General features: G+C 55.3%; 1 protein-coding gene across 12 annotated transcripts in view; it reads left to right on the forward strand.

The window, feature by feature from the left end:
* Window positions 1-20,011, forward strand: part of EPB41L1 (erythrocyte membrane protein band 4.1 like 1) — a 154,249-nt gene that overhangs the window by 83,401 nt on the left and 50,837 nt on the right. For all 12 annotated transcript variants that reach the window (XM_043527453.1, XM_043527460.1, XM_043527458.1 and 9 more), the window contains 2 exons: window positions 10,436-10,644; window positions 15,238-15,402. In XM_043527453.1, coding sequence (XP_043383388.1) covers window positions 10,456-10,644; window positions 15,238-15,402 — 354 coding nt within the window. In that variant the 5' untranslated portion in view covers window positions 10,436-10,455. The remainder of the gene's footprint in view (window positions 1-10,435; window positions 10,645-15,237; window positions 15,403-20,011) is intronic.

Genomic DNA, 20,011 nt, shown 5'->3' on the forward strand with positions numbered 1-20,011 from the left:
ACAGCTATGGCTGCCCTCATGCTGAATGCCCCACCATGTCTGTGCCATGTGCTGCCTGATGCTAGAAGGGCTTTGCTGAGCAGAGGAGGAGAGGATGCAACTACGTAGCCATGAGGTGCCGTAGGAAGGGACCCAGGAAACAGTCTAACCCTAACCTCAGCCCTAATCCTAATGCTGTTCAGTGCTTGGAACTGTGGTGGGGATTATTGCCTGGCATTACTGTACCCACTAGGATGTGGTAAGCCAGGCTCTGTCCAGCCTCATGCAGAACATGCAGGGGGCCATTTATTCTGAGTGGCAATGGGGTCTAGAGGGCAGGGCACAAGCCTGAGAGGCAGGAAAGCTGGATTCTGTTCCCAGATTTGCTGTATGATCTTGGGTAAGTCACATCCTCTTTCTGTCTTATCTGTTTAGTTGCAAGCTCTCTGGGGCTGGAGTTGTCTCTTTACCAGTGTGCACACAGGGCCCAGAACCCTGGGTCCGTGATTGGAGTCGGGGCTACGTGCCATGGCTGGAATACAGAAGATAACAATGCTAGCCCTGTGCAGATTCATCCCCCGGTTATCTGAGACCCTCCACACCACCTGAGCGTGCTGCGCTGTGCTGGGTGGGGTGTGCCTGAGCCCTGGATTGCAGCTTGCTGGATTCTGCCAGCCATCGGCGTCTCTGCCACAGAGGCTCTCCATGTTTTATGGCTGAGCCTGGAGTGAAGGGAGCTGATAAAAGCCAGACACTCATTATTTATGAACAACATGGCTGTGAGGTGGGGACACAGCGCCAGTGTTTGCAGCCCGCAGAGGAGGCTGGGCACAGTGCTGGGGGCACAGGATGGGTAGCGCTGAAAGGGAGGGGCATGGCTCGGGCAGGCAGATGGGAGTGTGGGAAAGGAGGGGATGTCTCGTGGGACATGTTGGGAAGGAGGGAGAGGGGCTCAGAGGCACCGTGTGGACTGTAGGGAGGAGATTTCCCCCCTTCAGGGAGATGAGCACTCTTTCTTTCCACTCCTGCCTTCCAATGCTGGGGTGATCCGGGGAGCCTGGCTCTGGGCACCCCGGTTGGTTGTGTGCTGGCTTGGAGCGGCAGCCCTGCTCTGTGTGGCGTGTTTGCCAATGGAGGGGTACCCAGCCTGCACGGCACAGACCACAACTTCCTCTGCCACCCCCCCTTGTCACATCAATATTTAATCGGTCTGGTCTCAGACAAATCCAGGCAAGGGGGCAAGGTTGGGAGCAGGTGCCAAGGGGGATTCTAGGGGGCAGGCAGCCTGGGCTGCAGTGTGGAGGTAGCAGGAGAGAGGATTTTGCCTTGAATGGGTGCTTTGATATTTCCTCCAGTGACTCCTGTTGGGAGAAGCAGGGACTGGAGTAGGTGGGGGCTCCCCCATAGCTATTGCTCCTTTGTGATCCCCCCCCACCAGAGCCACAAGCCAGGAGGTGCCAGGTTTGGGGGAGCTGTATAACTGTGCTTTGTCTCACAGCTTCTCTGGCCCAGACGTTGACAGAAACTCACCAGACAATCCAGTCAGCCTTTATTTTTTGGGAGCTTGTGAGGGGAGCTGCTAGGTAGGCTGGAGAGGAGGCAGGGTTTGCAGGGGAGAAGAGGAGGGATGGGGGAATGCAGGCACAGGAGTGCTCAGAATTTACTTCACAGGAATAGTTGTGATGTTTGCCATTTCTGAAGGCTCTGACATGCCAGCCCTGGGCGATTCTCTGTTGGCAGGCTTTTGTGCCCTGCGAAGATCTCCTCTGCAGTAGCACTGGCCTCTGAAGGAAGTGCGTTCCCTTTGGGGGTGGGAAACACGTGAATGTGCTCACAGCCCTGCAGCCAGGTGGGGAGCAGGCCAGGTGCACGCTCTGTTCCACGGCTCGGCTTCAGGAGTTCTGACGACCAGAAATAAACTCTGCTGTCTGTCAGCCGTCAGTACGGAATTTGAATCCACAGCATGAACAGCACAGAGGATGTGGTTCAACGTAGAGTAAGAATTCAGCTCTCTCCTGGCATGTGCCAGCCTTATCGGGAATGGCGTATTGGTGTGCACAGAGTGCTCCCGGCAGCTGCAGTACCTGCCCCTCCCTGCAGGAGTCACTGTGGGGCATGCGGCAGGAACACCAGCCACAGAGGCAGTCACATCTGCTCCAGACTCAGCAGGGGTAGAAGGAGGACAGTAGGGGATACTGTAGAGGTGCTTGCCGTGGGCTGGTAATGGGCACCCTGAAATCCCTCGCTCTCCCTGCAGAAGATGATCTGTGCAGTGCGGGTACTGGACTATGGACAGTGAAGGGGTCAGGTGTAGTGTTCTCTAGGTGCTACCAGAATACGAACAATTACTCATACTAACCTATGACGTCCCCTGTCCTGTGTCCTCTGGGTGCCGCATATATTATAGAACAGCAATTTCAGTTAGGGCTTGGGGAGTTTGGGGACTGTATTTCATATCGCTCCAGAGATAAGGCCCAAGGGCAATGTTATCGACGGCCCAGACAGGCAAGGGACACAATGAAATAGAACTAATCATTGTTTTCAAAAGAACCCCCCTAACCCAAAATAGCTTTCCTGGACATAAAAGGGTCACCGTTTTCAAGGCTGTACTCTTAGGGTATGTCTACCCTGCAAACACACACCCTGGGCTGGCCCATGGAAGCTGACTCGGGCTTGGGCCGCAGTGCTGTACAATTGCAGTGTAGACATTCGGGCTTGTGCTGGAGTCTGGGCTCTGAGACCCTCCCCCCTTCTGGGGGCCCAGAGCTCAGGCTCGGCCTGCACCACAATTTTACATCCCCACAGCCCAAGCCAGCTGCTACCGGCCCGCCCCGGGTGTGTCACTGCGGTGGAGACATGCCCTTAGAGGCCAGACATGTTATCACGCCTGTCAGTATTTGACATGGGTGCACAGGGACATTTCAGGGAGGGAAATCAGGACAGGCCTTGGAGTGCATGAGAAATCCTTGGGGTGGGGCAGAGCTTGGAGAGGCAGAGATGGGAGCATGGTAAATGTTTTAGTAAAAATAAGCACAGTCTTTCCTGCCCAGGGAGGGTTGTTATTGGTGGGTGTCTGTCTGTCTGTCTGTGTATGTGCTGGACGGTGAGGGGGTGAAACCTAGAGGCTCAGCTTTGCTGCAGACAGAAAATGGTCCGTGTCTCCCGCTGGCAGGGCCTGCCCCGTGGGTGCTCGGAAGATGAGCTGGGACAACGCTGTTACATGGATTCTCTTTCATTTGAACTTTGGTGATTAAAGCTCCACACAGCCCTGCTTGCCTGTGAGCCGCACGGGCTCTGGGCAAGGGAACAGACAGTGGGAAGTGGGAGGGCGGAAGGACAGGAGAGAGGGGAGAGCCAGGGAAAGGCAGAAGCCCAGGGAGCGAGGAGAAGAAAAGCCAGGGAGAGCGAGGGAGCGAGAGCAAAGGGCTGGAAGGAGGGATTGACAGAGAAGGTGAGAGAGCATGGAGGAAATGGGGGGCGCAGCGCAGTATGTTCCAGAACCCCCTTTGCATAGCCGGGAGCCTGCCAGAAGCAGCAGTGTCATCTCCCTGGGCAGAGACAGCCAAAGCACACAGAGCTGGGGGAGCTGGAATGGGGCCTCGGTGTAGCAGGGAGAAGTTGTTGGCTAGTTTAGCTCAGCTGGTCGGGGTGGCAGCCAGGAGGCATTGATCAAGTCACTCTGTCTTTTTGTCCTGTCCTTCCTCTCCCCCTTTCCCTCCCTCATGGGGGAGGATGGTTTAAAGGCTCACAGATCTAGCCTTTGGGCGAAGGATGGTTTGAAGATGGGGTGGCACACAGAAGGGGCAGCACAGCACGCTCAGGCCTGACCTGCAGCCACTTTGCGGATTGTGCTGGGAAAGCCTGGAGCTGAAGAGACAGGACTGTGCTGACTATCACACCGTGGGGATCAAATCTTCCCCACTCAGCTCTGCCAGCCCTCCATCCGCCTCCCCTGCTCTTCTAGCTTGGGGTACCCACAAGTGCATGTGGAGCTCTGCTAAGGCACGTCATTGCTAACCATCCCCAGAGCTGGGCCTCTACTCAGCTCTGCTGATGCACCCAAATCTGCCCCTGCAGCCCCCTGCTATTCCAGTCCTGGATCCCTCCTGAGCAGAAACAGTCAATCATGGCGCACGGTAGCACCCACTGATGGTTTGGACAGAGCATGGTCCAGACCATGCAGTTCATGTCACCAATCTCAGATGGTGAAAGGGCTGGGTGCGATAGTGATCTGCTTTCATGGGTTGGGCCGTATTTGAGGCTTGAGTAGAAATGGAACCATGGTGAATAGGAAGCAATTCTGCCTGCTGCCTGAACTTCTTGGGAGTTGAGTGCTTGCCCTAACCGGACCCTCTTGAGGCTTCTGCTGTAGGCCATGGCAGCAGACACTGGCTTAGCTGCACCATTGCTAGCACGTAGTGTGGACGTGATTTCCCCGATGCCGCTACGCCAGGGATCGAAGTTCCACTGTAGACAGGGTCTGAATGGTGCTGGGTAGGTGTGTTCCAAAAAGTGTGAGGCACTAGTTGTCCCCTAGGGCACGGCTCAATGGGGCTCATCCTGAGTACCACCGGCTACCCCCTGATGCAGTGAAGGGATGTGTCCAGGACTGGCTGGGGCTAAGAAGCTGGGTTTGTTAGCAGATGGCCCATGTCACCGTGCATGTTAACCCAGCATGCCATGTGCAACCTACCTCAGAAGGGGGTGGGGAGACCAGGGTCGAAGTAGGGAATGTGTAAGGAGGTTTCTTGCCCAAACAGCTGGGGGAGGGGATGGAATTTATATCTGATTTACTATGGTAGGTGTTTCAAGGTGTCCCGCTCCCCCTCAGAGAATGAGGACCAGCGCCCTGCTCTGGATACCCCAAGCTCAGCCCCCCGGTGGGAGGCTAATGGGTGCTTGGAGATCCATGTACCTTTGCTGATGGAGCTGAGTGCATTTCACCTGTCATGCCTGCAGATGTTTCATCAGTGTTTCATGGCTTGGTCTCTTACATCACGGGCCTGGCCTGATGCTCTCAGATCACTGCTTTGGTTTTTAATTATTGAGGGGTTTTGACTCAGCTCCCCCATGGGAATGACCTGTTAGAGCCCCAGTCTGTCTGCACAGCAGCTGCTGCAGAGTCCAGTGCAAAGCCAGTTCAGGGTGAGCCCTGGGCTGGCTCAGAGAGCCCCCTTCAAGGGAACAGGGATATGAACCCCTGCATGCAGATAAGACACACATGGAGCTTGGACTAGCAGTCTGGGGCTTCAACTCCAAAAGCATAAGCCTCTCACTCGAGCTAAAGGAGATCTCCCACCATGGGCCCTAGTGATAGATCCCATATCCTCTCCAAGGGCCCTCCATTCCCCTTGGCTCACGCTGTCTGCAGCAGGTCATACTGCTCTGCCTTGCCATGCACTTAGCCTCTATTTGAGTCTAACGCTGCTTCCTGCACCGAGCTGAGTAAGGGTTTAGGAACCTACAGAAGAGCTGGAATCTAGAAGGAATGTTTCCAGGTTCAGGCACTGTTAAAATGCAACCTTCCCTTCCCTGGTCCTTGCTGTAACCGTGGCATCTTCCTATCCTCAGCCTGGGAGACGCTGGCAACTGCTTCAGAGTGACAGATGAGGAGTTTGGAATGGTGCCCAGTGCCCCAGACATATGGCTGCCTTTGGCACTTTCCAGTAAAACCACAGGACAGGGTCAGCCCCACGGGTCCATGCCAGCCACCTGCTGCTTTCACCAATCACCAGGATGTGTACGCACCCAGGGCTCCCTTTCCAACTTTATCAATGCACGTGTGCTTTGTAGCATCATGCTGCATTGTTATAACGGAGCACTGGGTGAGCCCTTTTTCTGTTACAAGCATGGTTTTGGGCCCTGTGGCCCAGTGGTTTGGCGCAAGGCTAGGAGTCAAGAAACCTAACCAGACCTGCCACCAACTCGTCGTGTGAACTTAGCCAGGCCCTTCAAGCACCCAGTCCTGCTCCCCCTTCAGTCCAGGGAGGCTTTGTCATTGGGTTTCATAAGAACAGCAGCAGGCCCTAGACTGCCCTGTGCCTCAGTTTTCCCATTTGCAAACTCTGCAAGATGATGCTTAGCCGCCTTGGAAAGCACTTTGAGATCCTCAGGTGAGAGCGAAAAGCACCATTGTTAGTTTTGCTATTAATGGACTTGTATGTGGCCTCAGGTGGAATCACTGAATACAAACACCCCCTCCTCCCCCTTCCTCTTGCACCAGTTGTCTCTTTAAGAGGGACGGTACGGGGGGGCCAGACTCTCAGCTGAACTCAGCACCTGGCACTCCCATCACGACCTCTACAACCAGTAGGGTTGCCAGGCATCTGGTTTTCGACAGGAACACCGGGTCGAAAAGGGACCCTGACGGCTCTGGTTGGCACTTCCAAGTGGGCCATTAAAAGTCCGGTCAGCGGCACAGCGCTGGTTTTGTTTCTTTGTTTTGTGTTTCACTTCTTCATGCCATAGAAAGAGGCTTTTAAAGATGCCCCTGTGATGAAGCAGGACTGTTCTTAATGTTTCCTCTGAATATTGTGGGGGTGCCTCAGTTTCCCCTATGCAGTTCTTAAGTATCTAGGTGGTAGGATAAGGGTGTATGATCGTTGCAGAGCCCTAGAGGGCAGGTATGTGCAGGGGTCTGGACACAGAGAATGGCCAACACCCTGTTTCCTGGCAACTGATGGCCTGGGCCCTTCCCCCCTGCAAGGTGAGAGCTAAAGGGTTGGAGAACAAAGGAATCAGGTGGCCTCCTGGCCCAGAAAGGGACAAAGCCCAGAGGAGGAGAGTCAGGAGGGGGAGGCAGTTTGGGGCTGGCTGGGGACATGGAGTGAAGTGCAGACATGGTTGTCTGGCTCACTGTCCCCCAAAATGGACTCAGCTGAGGGGTCCTGTTCTCTGCACCTACAAGCTCTGTGTTATACCATGTTCCTGTCATCTAATAAACCTCTGTTTTACTGGCTGGCTGAGAGTCACGTCTGACTGCGGAGTTGGGGTGCAGGACCCTCTGGCTTCCCCAGGACCCCGCCTGGGCGGACTCGCTGTGGGAAGCGCACGGAGGGGCAGAGGATGCTGAATGCTCCGAGGTCAGACCCAGGAAGGTGGAACCTGCGTGAGCTGTGTGTCCTGCAGACAGACTGCTCACAGAAAGGAGACTTCTCCAGTCCTGACTGGCTTCGTAGGGAGCAGTTCCAGAGCATCGCCCGGGGACTCCGTGACATCCGCTCCCCCGGATTTACCTAGAAAGATCAAACTACCAGTGTGCTGCCGTCCTTCTCTGTTGCTGGAGCGGTGGCAGGTTCCTCAGGCCTCTGATGAAGGAGCTGGGGGCCGGCGATTCTCTCACAAAGAGAGCCTTTTCCCAGCTGCGTGTCAGGTGTTTGAATTAAACAGGTGTCAGCAAAGTGAGTTTTAAACAGTCTGACTAAAAATTCTCCCCCTTCCCTCCCGTTGGCTCAGAACATCACTCTCTGGCCAAGTCGGAATCCCACTCATTCTCCGGTTTTCAAAGGAGCCCTCCAGCAAAAAGGAGAAAGACAAGAGTTGAGCTTTCCAAAATTAAAAACCAACCCAAATCAAAAACCTCATCATGAAACGGGTCAGGCCTTGTTTTCTTCCGGTCACCTTTAAAAGGCAGCCGGCTAAAAAGCAGCAGGTTTTCCTGCAGGGTGTAGCCAGCCTGTGGAAGTCAGCCCTGCAGGACCTTGTTAAGGAGTAGGGCTGGGGCTGGATTTCAGAGCAAGGCTGGGTGGTTTCCTGATCCCCGCAGGTAGTTGCACGAACACAGATAATGATTTGGTTATTCAAATCTTGTCATTGCACGACCTCTTGGGAGAGGTACAGGAGATCTCTGCTTCTGTCTCCCTCAGCTGCACTGAGGAGCGCTGGCCCTAGGCTGGATGGGGGCCAGCCCAGATGGGCCCTCTCGCTGCTGCCTTAGGGAGACTCCTGTTGAGTGCTTTGCTGCTCAGCTCCGCTGCGGAGGTAGAGTGACTTAGGGAGACCAGCGAAACGAAAGCCAAGGGGCTGGGAGACTTGCTGCTCTCTGTCACTGGGATTAGAGGCCAGAACACAAAGCCAAAGCATGGTCAGCGTAGGCACCCCATTCCTGGGTGTCTGGCCCTGGCTCCCAGGGTCCTGCAGACAGGAGTCATAAGTGCAAGCCTTCTCCCTCCTCCCAGAGTGATTTACATTGTTGCCAGAGTAGGAGGGACCACGGGGGCACACAGCTGCCTCTTGTATAGACTGGCCCTGTGCCCCCATGCATGTCATTTCACGGAGCCCAATGCTGCAGGGGGACTATCTCGCGGTGGAGGTCAGACAGCAGTGAACGCAAGGTACACTGTGGTTATGCATCCGGGTTGGACTGACTGCAGCCCTGGGGGCTTTTCTTTACTGCATGTTGGGGGGAATATGAATTTGCTATGGAAGATGCCCTGTGCCGGCTCAGTTGGAACACAGCACCGAGTGGACCCTGGGCCACGTCAGTGCCCCGAATAGCTGTGGGGCTGAAGTTGCTTCCTACTGAATCTATTGGATTATTAGCTTTGAGTTTGAAATCCCACCCTCCCCTCTGATCCTTCCAGGCTAGTGACTTTCCCTTTTAGTTCCCAGGGCGTCAGAGCCCCCTTTGGGAAGGGGCTGCAGCCACCCCCATTGAGAAAGGTGGTCCTGGCGTTCTGGGCATTTTTAGGCAATCCCACTAGTTAAGATACTCCCCATGTGCTGACGTGACTGGCAGCCGGCCAGCTGGGGCATCTTGCTTGTTGTGTGGCCCAGGATTTGGGCCCAGTTGCCCCGGGCCTTGGTTTGGGCTCCGTTTGTAGGGATCGTTCTCAGGAAATGCCTGAAACTGGCCCCCTGATTTCGCTAAATGAAAAGTCCAATGTTGCCCATGGCAGATTAAGACTGAGTCCTTTGATCCTTGGGATCCATGTCTGGGGGTTGGAGGGAACTTGAGGGTGAAGCTGCAGCAGGGCTCAGGCAGATTTCTGCCCATCTCCCGCCTGCTGGGTTGCGCTGTGTTGCTTGGGATGGAGGGAGAGAAGAATCCATGGGGGTGGGCTTGGGAAGTGGTTTCATTTGGGGGGCCCTTGTATTGTGGTAGATCTGAGGCACGGTGGGTGGGAGCATCTCTCAGCAGGGCAGCTGGATCTGATGGCCCCTGGAGCTGTGACCCCCGCAGTGCTGGCTATATTGGAGACGAGGATCCTACTGTGGGGGACCTGTTAGCGACACTGATCATTTGGGTGGCTGCTGCTGGCTTGACGCTCCAAGATGTTAATCCCCATCGCTGTGTGCAGCTGCGTTTGCCATCTCGCTAAGCCTTCCTGACAATGGACAGGCGGCATTAGGCCTGATGCTGTAAATTCAGGGCTCAGGGACAGGCAGTGCCTGCTTTTGATAGCTAATCGCCACATGGCTTCTCTGTCTCCAGCTCAGGGGAGCGGAAAGCTTGGATGTCACGTGGCCAAGTCCTCCTATTCCTGTCCAGGTGGGGGTCCCATACGGGCTGTGCCTCATGCCCCTCCCTCAGCCACCTGAGGGCCCGCTGGCTGCGTCTGCCCCAAGGGCTCCGTGACATTCTCCCACCACCGCTCTAGCACCTGGACAGGACACCCATCAATGATGCTGCTGCCAGCAGCCTCTGTGGGTGCTTCCCCCAGGGGCTCGCGCCACCAGCTGCACCGGTGCTACAGCAATGTGGGAGGATGTCACGGAAACCTGGTTGTGGACAGGGCCATGGAGAGTCCTTTGCAGGAGGGCACAGGAATCCAGCGCAGGTTCTCCCCGAGCCAGGGGCTGGTCCCAGAGCCCATTGCAGGAGGGCACAGGAATCCAGCGCAGGTTCTCCCCGAGCCAGGGGCTGGTCCCAGAGCCCATTGCAGGAGGGCACAGGAATCCAGCGTAGGTTCTCCCCGAGCCAGGGTCTGGTCCTAGAGTCCCTTCCAGCTCAGGTTCTTCTTCCTATTCCAAGTGACTAACAAGTCAGCAGGGCCCTGCACTGGTCAGATGTACCCCACCCTTACACATTGCATGCTGGCTGAGGGTCTCCCCGTCTCCCCGTCCTTCCCTGCAGAACTGATCTCCAGGATCAGCTGCTAAAGGAAGGAGGGAGTGCGCTGGTGAGTGTGATCATCTGGCCGCACTGTGGGCCGGTAACCAATCAAGGGTATGGCTGTGATTGCCCAGCTCCATGGAGAGGCTGAGCCTGGCAGGGCCCATTGGGATCGGGGGCTTGCGGGGCTGCTGTTGGGGTGCCCAGACAGGAGGCTCGTTCAGCATGCAAAGTATCATCAAGTTTGGAAGCCCTTGCGTGGCTGTTACCAAGCGATCATTAGTGCCTGGAACGCTGCTGGGCGTGTGTCTCCCCACAGACTCTGGGGAGATTGTTTCAAAGGCCAGGATGGCATTTAATTCCCCCTCTCTCTCCTCGCCTCTCCTCTCCTTACCTATGCAGCTGCAGAATAATTAGTCACCATGACGACAGAGACGGGCCCAGACTCAGAGGTGAAGAATGCCCAGGAGGAGCCCCCACAGCAGCAGCTGGAGGCAGCGGCAGCCAGCCCAACCACAGTGACTACTGGCCCCGGCCCGACGGCCGACAACCGGGAAGCTGAGGCCAACGAGAAGCCCAGAGCCCAGGCCGACTCCAAAAGTGCAGAGCCGGTGAGTGGGTGGCGGGCCGGGGAGTGCCAGTCAGGTGCTCGGACCCGTGGGACTGAGCGCTTGGTATTGGGTAGGATGCTGCCTGGTCCCAGTGGGCAGGAGCCCACCCTGTCGGTGGCCACTCTCAGCAGAGGGAGGGGATGGAGATGGAGCCTGAGCTCCCCACTAGAGGGGGCTCTCAGGGCAGGCAGGGAAAAGCCTGCCTACGTTGCTCCTGTTCTGTGGAGGCCTTTGGTCTCCACGGCTGGCATCATCTGGCCCCTTCCCTCTTGCCAATAAAGGCAGTTTCCTTGCAGAGTGTGATTAGACCCACTGGGCTTTCTGTCTCCCCGAGCCCCTCTGCACCTCAGCCACCAGGATGGCACTGAGGATGTGAGCAGTGGTATTATTAACTTCACACAAGCCAGCTGCTCCATTTGCCATTGGGCAGTGCCCAGTGGATCCATCCAGCCATTGCGCACAGAGATACAATGCAGCCTGGAGCTGGCCCCCAGGATCTCCGCTCATCAGCCTCTGCCTGCTGTCTGCCATATTGTGCCGGGGCTCAGACCCACTCCAGAAAGTGCATGTCTAGGAGACACCCACACATCAGGGCAGGCTGGTGGCACTGGGTCCCCCTGCGTGTATAGCCCACACACCCTCTTGCTTATCTGCCCTGTAGAGAGTTTGGAGAGTGGTCCAGAAGCTGATGTGTGCCAAGTCGGTCTGTGCCCCTGCCCAGAGCAGCTGCCTTTGCTTTGGCTCTCCAAGCTCTATAATGGGATAGATCCAGGCTGGAGTGGCTGGGGCCTGTTCAGTGGGTGGGGGGCCCACCCCAGGCCACCCCACAAGGGGCTAGCGCTGCAGGGCTCTGCACGATCGGCATCACTTTACAAACTCAGCTTGCCCTCTGTTCCCTTCCCCATTAGAGTAGCAGAGCAATCTCCATCCACCCCCTGAGCAGAGCAGGAGGGACTCCCCCAGGACCTGGTCTTGCCCAGTGCTGGGTCGTGGCTTTGAGAGCCCCTGGCAGAGAGTGGGGAGCAAAGCTGGGAGCCCAAAGCAACCTGACCATGCAGGAAACAGAGTGCTACTGAGCAGCTGCCAAGGTCCCCACCCAGCCGCAGGGTCAGGGGCTGAGAGAGGCAAGTAGCCACGTGCCTCAATGAACTGATGCAGTCCCTGGCCAAGCTCAAAGCTGCCTAAGGGCTGCTCTAACCTGTGCTGCTGTAGAAGTCCTGTGTTCTCCAGCCCCGCCCCAGACACCTCTCTACTAGCGGGGAAAGGAGGGAGTGGGGTGGAGCAGCTATCTCACTGCGTGTCTTTGGGGGATTCCCTCCTGCTGCTCTGAGCTGCCAGAGCAGCACCAGAAATGGGAGCTGACCCCGTGTCTCCTCAGACAAGCCCATTCTTCTCATGCACGCAGATGAGGGCTTCTCTGGGAGAGGTTTACTGAGAACAAATTCTCAGACCCCTTGGTGAAGCCTGTTTAGCTGTGGAGGAGGGAGCTCCATATGATCCCACCTCTCCCGCCACCAACCCTGCTCCCAGCCAAATCCCCAAGCAAGGATCTGCAGTGCCAGGCTGATGTCTGAAGCAGGCGGGGCAGAGCTCTGTTTCTATCACACATGGCTGAACTGCCGGCAATACCATCATGCCCCTACTCGCAGAGCGAGACAGCTCAGTGAGGAAGCCTGTGATGGAGAACAAATGTGGAGCTCACAGGTGTCATTTCCCAGGGTCACTTTTCTGACCCTGTTTGTCAGCCAGACAAAGACTCCGGATGGAAGAATCGAGCCTGGCTCGTCAGAGACCGAAATAATCCCGCAGTTTCATTTGGCTGCAGGATTCCTCTTTGCCTCGTGTCCGAAAGTGCTGCATAGCCTCCCTCCGCGCTCGTTAACCTGTAACTCAGCACGTTGAGCCGCCACCCCTTCTCTAGTCCCCAGACCGTGCTCCTTTCCTTTGCCTCTGGAAAATAACTCCCAAAGGGACCAGAAAGAAAGTCCCATGCCTCCGCCAATGCACGAAGAGATAGGAGCGAGATTTCAAACCACCGGTGCCCGGAGACGCTGTACAAGCCCTCCCAGAACCCTAGGGACCTGTTCATGGTGCCGAAGCCTGTGCCGCAGCCTCTGCCCTGCCAGGCTGAGCTGCGCTAGTGCGGGTAAAGCTAGTGGGAGTATCTCTGCCCAAGCTGCAGCCCCACTGTGCCTTGCAGTATAGACATACCCTGGGGCACTTCTTGGGGGAAAGGACGAGGGGGAACTGTGATGACCTGACAAGGGGACTTGGAATCTATGAGCTAGGATGGGGAGTCTTAGCTTGTCAGAGGCAGCATCTAAGCAGGCCGATGAGTCAGAGTTATCATGGCCAGGGAAGTTGTGTCGCCAGAGGAGGTAAGGCCTTTCCTGGTGCAGTGGAAAGGGACAGTCCATACCCTGCTCAGGGGGAAATTGTGAACAGTATTTCCAAGCCGATAAATAATTGAAGCAAACCCAGGATAGCTGCTAATTGCAGCTGGTGGAGGGGATGCACAGTGCATGCTAGGCACCAGCTGCCAAGAAAAAGCCATTTAGACCCACAGGAGAATCAGTCCCCACAATCCTGTCTTCTGTGCTTGGCCACAGGCCACGTTGTTCTCTTGGTCACACTGGTGCCATCCTGGGCCGACTCCAGCCCACCCCAGACTTACAGGGCTGTGACCAAGAGCCTCTCTGTGCTAGAATGACCGAGATCAACAGCAAAAGGGTTTGACTGTCGGCTCAGAAAACATCTAATGCAGGTGATTGCAAAGAGCTGTTGGTCACTGGTGAGCAGAGACAGCTGGTGCAAGGGCTGTCAGAGCTTCTGTGGTCCCTTGCCAGCTCCATGACAGTCCTCACTTCCTGCGGCCATGTGGCGAGGCCCTCACTGCTTGCCCTGGGCTGGTTGGCTGGGCCTTGGAAGCTGCTTAAGGCCGAGAAGGGGAGGAAAACACAGGGGAGGAAAAAGTTTCTTCTCGGGGTGGTGTGAGAGTCTTGCCTGACCCCCTTAGCCACAGAGGCACAGCATGGGCAGCGGTGACAAAAGTGCCTCCACCCCTACCCTATCGGTCTGCCTTGCCCAGACTGGGAGGTGAGAGGAAAGCTCCCTGGCCCACGTGGACAAGGAGAGAGTAGGCTGAGAAACCCACCAAGCTCGCTTCCGTTTGAAATCTGCCCTAGAGCAGGGCTTGAAGTCTGTTCAGCAGAGAGCACTGGTCTGGCTTCCTCCCTCGTCTCGTGATGTGAGCAGCAAGGACTTGACTGGAACCTGAATCCCCATCTGGGAAGGAGAAATGGGAGCTCATGATACTACTGCGCCATTCACCTCTCAGGGTCACCTGCTGTGCAGCTGCTCGGAGAAGCCGTTCCTGCATGTTGTCCTTGTAGGGAGTTCTGGGTGTGCCGGGCTGCTGAGCCTGAGCTTGGTACCCAGAGTCCCCGCAGGGGGAGAGTGGTGTCTTTTCAGCTGCTGTGGGGCAGACAGATCCTATCCTTTCAGCAGAGGGCTCTGTGGGCTGCTCAGTGCATTACTTTGGGGGAGTGTCAGGCAGCCGTGACCCAAGCCCCAGGAAGCACTGATTTGCCGGCAGGCATTATTGTGTATCGAGTGCCAGTGGGCTGAGGGCTGCATTCTGATCAACACTGGTGTATGGGAGAGACTTCCGGCTGGCCCAGGTCTCCACCTTCCTTTGCTGCCTGCAGCCCCGCCATGATGCTCCATGGTATGCAGGGAGACACGGGAAATCTCTTGGAAAATCCAGGGAGCAGGCTGTGCACTGAGGGTCCCTCCACGGCAGATCTCAACCCCTGATCTCAGGAGGTGACAGCCAGATTCATCCTTCAGAGGCTGTGCTTCCACTCCCCCAGGCCCAGAGCACAGGCAGGATGAAGCTGGGCTGGCACCTGCTGGGTTGGCACCTGCTGGCACTATCATGCTATGCTCCAGCTAGCTTATCTCCTGTGAGGGCAGGTGGTCTGCAGAGCCGGATGGCGCTCAGCACCTGCCTCTTTACAGCCCTCCAATCAGCACAGGCCCCCAGGCCCAGAGCTAGGTGGTGATACCCTGCAGAGAGTTCAGCGACTGGCAGTCTGGTGAAAGAGGGTGGGGCCGTGCACGGGGGTGGGAGGTGCACACGCTGTGGTGGTGAACAGGCTGGGCTTTGAAAATGCCTCGTCTCTGGAATGTGCCAACGAGAGCCGCAGCCCAACACCGTGAGGGCAGCAGGGACTCCCATGGTGCTGCGCAGGGAGGGAGGGGTCGCTCGCGGTCTCTCCCACCAGCTCCCATTTCACTGAGGGGCCCCAGGAGGGAGGGATTCCTTCCACCCTTGCCTGGTTTTCCCACCCTCCTCTCTCCCCACAGGGATCCCCCCCCATGCCCCTCAATGCAGGCCAAAGCCAGAGGGGTCTCTTTGGATCAGCCAGTTTGAGGACAATGCGGCTCCCACCCCTTCTGCTCCCCACTGGCCCAGCATGCCTCATCCTGAGATAGCTCCCAAACCCCATGGCTCCCTTGTGACAGGGCAGGGTGCAGCGGCTGGACCCCCACGCGAGTGCAGGAGGGTAACACACGTTTCTCATCCTCCAGGGCATGGATTTGGAGGAGAAGGACTACAGCGAAACAGACGGGCTGTCGGAGAAAACCACACCCAGCAAGACCCAGAAATCCCCCCAGAAAATTGCCAAGAAGCTCAAGAGCGCCATCTGCAGGGTGACCCTGCTCGACGCCTCCGAGTATGAGTGTGAAGTGGAGGTGAGTGACTGGGGTGTGTTGCCTGAACCCTGTGTGTCTGTCTCTGTCACCCCGTCTCGCCTCCCAGCCTATCTCTGCTTGGCCATCGTCCCCTTTCTCACCCTTAACAGGAAGGTAACCAACCACTGGACCAGTTTACCTGGGGCTGTGGGGGATTCTCTGTCACTGACAAATTCTAAATGAAGATTGGACATTTTTCTAAAACAGAGGCACTAGTTCACACAGGATTTAATTCAGGGAAGTCCTAGGGCCTGCGTCACACAGGAGCTCAGGCTAGACCTTGGGAACCACATGCGGCTCTTTTACAGTTAAAGTGTGGCTCTTGGGGGGAGCTCAGGATCTCTGCCTTGCAGTAGGGTGGTGAAGTAGGGGCTTCTGCCAAGCGGGGAGGTGGGTCTCAGAGCTTCAGCCCTACAGGGTGTGCCTGCTGGGGCTTGGGGCTTCAGCAGGAGCAGGGCTGAAACCCCAAGCCCCGGCAGGTGCCTCCCAAGGGGCTGAATCCCCGACTCCTGGCAGGTGTGCTCTGGCTCTCAAACTTCTGAAGATTGTTGGATGCAGCTCGGTGGCTCAGTAAGTTTGGCCTCCCCTGGGCTAGACGATCCCAGGAGGTCTTCCTGGCTTTGTAATCTGCGACTTCCTTGGTTTTATAGCGGGAGGCCAACCTGCTTTGGACCAGAGAAATGGCTCTGTCAGCTCAGCAGGACTCAGGTGCAACTGCCCCCACCTCGTAGCTATGTGAGAGGAGACTGGGGGCTGCGCGGGATGGGGAGGCTGCTCCCCGCTCTCGGCCAGCAGCTGGCTGAATCCAGGACCATGCACCTCCAACATGGCAGCAGTTCTCAAGGCGAGAGGTCTAGACAGGCCCTGGCTTTGGGCCACTCCTCAGGCTGTGTAACAGTGCCAGGCCTTGCACTGCAGCATGGCAGCCTTCGTGGTCTGGGAAGGAGGTGACTGCCGAGCTGCAGCAGGGCGCAGTAAAGGGGCCTCCTTCCTCTCACAACACTGCAATGTCAGATGCACAAATTAATGGCGCTTGTGCGGCTGTCAGGGGAGGTATAAAATGGAAACAGGGACTGGACTCAGGAGAGAAAGAGGGAAAGAGAAATGTGTGACAGGCAGGTGCAAGCAGACACATGCTCACAGTCACTCACACTGGTAGACAGACGCCTATATGTGCTCACACACACACAAAACTACAGTAAAGGAACATTAGTAAGGTTGCAAAGTCAAGCATTCAGAAGTCAGGAAATGCCAGAGTTAAGGTTACCTAGGCAGCCTTAATTTGTCCCTTTCATGCAGATGCATTCTGATACAGTCTTTAATGACATGATCACATCCACAGGACCCCTGCCTCGCCCAGTGCACAGAACGGAGGATGCTCAGGCTGCCATCTGCACTGCAAGCTAGGGGTGTAATTCCCTGCACATGTACACAGAGTCGCACTAGCTCTCATTGAGCTAGCGGGAGAATAAATAACTGAACCTGCAGTAGCATCGGCAGCAGCAGTCGAGGCATGGCATAGCCGCGTATAAACCTGCCTGAAACTGGTGGATATGTACCCAGCACAGCTAAGCCATGCCTCCACTGCCGTTACCTGAGGCTACACTGCTGTTTAGGCTCACGCTAGTTTGATAAGCCCAAAGTGTAGACGTAGCCTTAGTGAGCAGCTCTTCCATGGTTTGTTTTCTCCTCATTCTTCAATGTGTGGCCCCAGGCCTCACTGACCACCACTGTTCCAACCCTGCTCGGAAGCCAGAATTAAGTTTCCACAGGGGCTTTTTTATGCTGCTCATCACTACAGTATCTGAGTGCTTCACAAACATTAATGAATGTATCTTCACAACTCCCCTTTAAGACGAGGGGGGATTATCCCTATTTTATGGATGGGTAACTGAGGCATAAAGAGATTAAAGTCAAAGGTACCCACTCATTTTGGGTGTCCAATTTCCGGCACCTGGGACCTGATTTTTTAGAGTATTTAGCCTTCTTCTTCTAGAGCTGGTCCCTAGCTGTATTCCACCGTGGGGATGCATGTCCTTCATGCTCCCGGAGCCAAAGAATTTTGAAAGCAGAATCTGTTGTTCTGCATGTGTGCCCTGGCAACAGCTGATACAACTTGCAGGGCAACGGCTACTCGTGGCTCCATGCTTTGGGGTTTCCCCGGGAGGTTCATAACCCCAATGAAGACCTGCTCTTTGAAGAGATTCATTTGTTCAATCCAAAGATGGATGAGTCCTTACGCACTTTAAAGGACTGCAGGGCCACCATCTGCTCCCTGGGAATATACGCCTGCCCCAAAGAGAAAATTCCACCAGCGATAATACAAGCCTAGACCGATGGCTCAACAGTTCTTCCACCAGAGGAGACCTTATAAGCCATCCCATAAGAGGCAGAGAGCCCAAAAGACTCACTTCCCCACGCCTCTGAAGTGCGTTTCTAGCCCTCGGCTAAATGTTATTTTTGACGGGAGCTTGAGAACTGCAAACCATTGAGTCCAACACCTCCTGACTCCTACACACCCTGTGGTGGTTGTCTAGCACTCTTTGTCAACACCTGGAGTACCATAACAATGGACGGATGGGTGCTCTGCATCATCCATTCCGGCTGTATGATGGAGTTTGCATCCCTACCCTCTCCAAAACCCCCTCGCTCACCCTCCCTTGAGGGCTGCTCTCACAAAAACATTCTCAAACAAGAAGCAGAATCTCTCTTACAGCGAGGAGCGAGAACGGGTTCCTCTTCAGTGCCAAGGAAGGGGTGTTTACTCAACATATTTCCTAGTCCCCAAAAAGAGAGGTGGTTGGAGATCCATTCTCGCCCTCCACCATCTCAACCGCGTTGTGCACAAACTCCATGTTCTGTAAAGTCATGTTGGCATCTGTAATTCCACCCCTGGAAAAAGGCCTGTGGTTTACAGCTCTTGACATGAAGGATGTCTACTGTCACGCGGACATTCACCCTGCTCCTCAGTGCTTTCTCAGATTCATAGTCAGCTCCATACACTTCCAGTACAGAGTGCTCCCTTTCAGCATTGCTCCCACCCCCAGGATCTTTACTAAGGTGTCCTCTATCGTAGTAACCGGTTACTGTAAGATAAGAAACTTTCTCTTACAAAGCACTTCATGTGTTCAGAGCACAGCTCCCATCAACTCCAGTGACAGCTGTGAGTGCTCAGCACTGCTGCAGATCAGACTGCAGACTCTCAATCAGGCATCCAGAAAATGAAGAACATGCAATTAGTGTCCACCCGTGAAAAGTTTGGTTTAAGTGACTTGGCCAGCATTACCCGGGAACTCTGTGGCAGAGGCAGGAATAGAATCCAGTTCTCCAGGAAAGCATTCAACTGCCTTAATTATGAGACTATCCCTTCACTTCCTACAATCCCCTATCTTGTTCACGACATGCCTTCCAATTTCTGCAACAAATGAAATGGGCCCTACAGACAGTCTTCTTCACTAATAACCTTGATTCAGGTCCATCCTGTCCATGGAATGGAGCAGGGGTCCTGTGGCCAAAATATATGATTGTGTAACTGAGGACTATCACAATGCATGCTCACAATGTCGCAGGCCACCTTAATTCTGGCATTTCCTAACTTCTGAGCACTTGACTTTGCAACCTTAAGAATGTTCTTTGAACATAGTTTTTTTGGATGTAGATTTCCTAGGTTTTGCAAAAGGCAAACTGGAAAAAACAGAAATTCCTTCATGTGGTATCGAATTGACACCCACATAGGTCCATCAGCAGGGATAGAACCTTTAGCTCCATCACAGAGACCTCAGCCACTTGAGCTACTAGAGTAAGTGATAGCAGTGGTAGGTTGTTATCCTGTATATGGGCCAGCATTAGAGGGGGATGAGGGGGATGAGACACACACTTTGTCAGTGGGTTTCTCTCGTATTTGCTGAGAGCAGAGGAATGGTGAGACTCAGGAGTCTTGGGTTCCATTCCAGGCTCTAGTGGGCGCATACTCTTTTGCCCATTCCCCTGCCCCTCCAAGCGTGACCCCTTCTGCCCCATCCCCTCCAACCTGTCCCTGTCTCAGTCTTGTCTCTTCCCTGTCCCTGGCTCCTCGTCCCAGTCACATTCTCCTCACCTAGCCAGTCTTATTTCCCACACCTCAGGATTCTCATCCCAGCCCCGATCTCCTTGTCCAGCCAGCTCCAGTTTCCCTCTTCCCAGTGCCTCATGTGATATGTCTCTGTCCTTCCCCCTTGCCTCCAGTCACACACTCTCCCCGCCCACATTTCCCATCCTCACTGGCTCCCAGTCCCAGTCCCCCCCATCTAATCACAGTGTTCCCTCCACCCCTATTTACTGACACACACAGAGACACGTTTTCACATGTGGACGTTCACACTCCTACACCCAGAGACAGGCAGACGCATGTGCAACCAGACACGTGTGTACGTAAGCACAGATAGACACACACAGACCCACACTTTCAGAGGCATGAGTGCACAGACAGGCATGCCAAGGCACACATTTGCACACCTGCATGCACAGATACATGAGCACACAGGTTTGGGAACAAGCCGGTGGCATAGCTCCGTGTCTCATCCCCCATCCTCTGATTTCCCACCTTCAGAGCAGAGCTCTCCCTTGCCAG

The sequence above is a fragment of the Chelonia mydas genome, chromosome 13 (genome assembly GCF_015237465.2).
Source record: "Chelonia mydas isolate rCheMyd1 chromosome 13, rCheMyd1.pri.v2, whole genome shotgun sequence".
NCBI classification, from domain to species: domain Eukaryota; kingdom Metazoa; phylum Chordata; order Testudines; family Cheloniidae; genus Chelonia; species Chelonia mydas.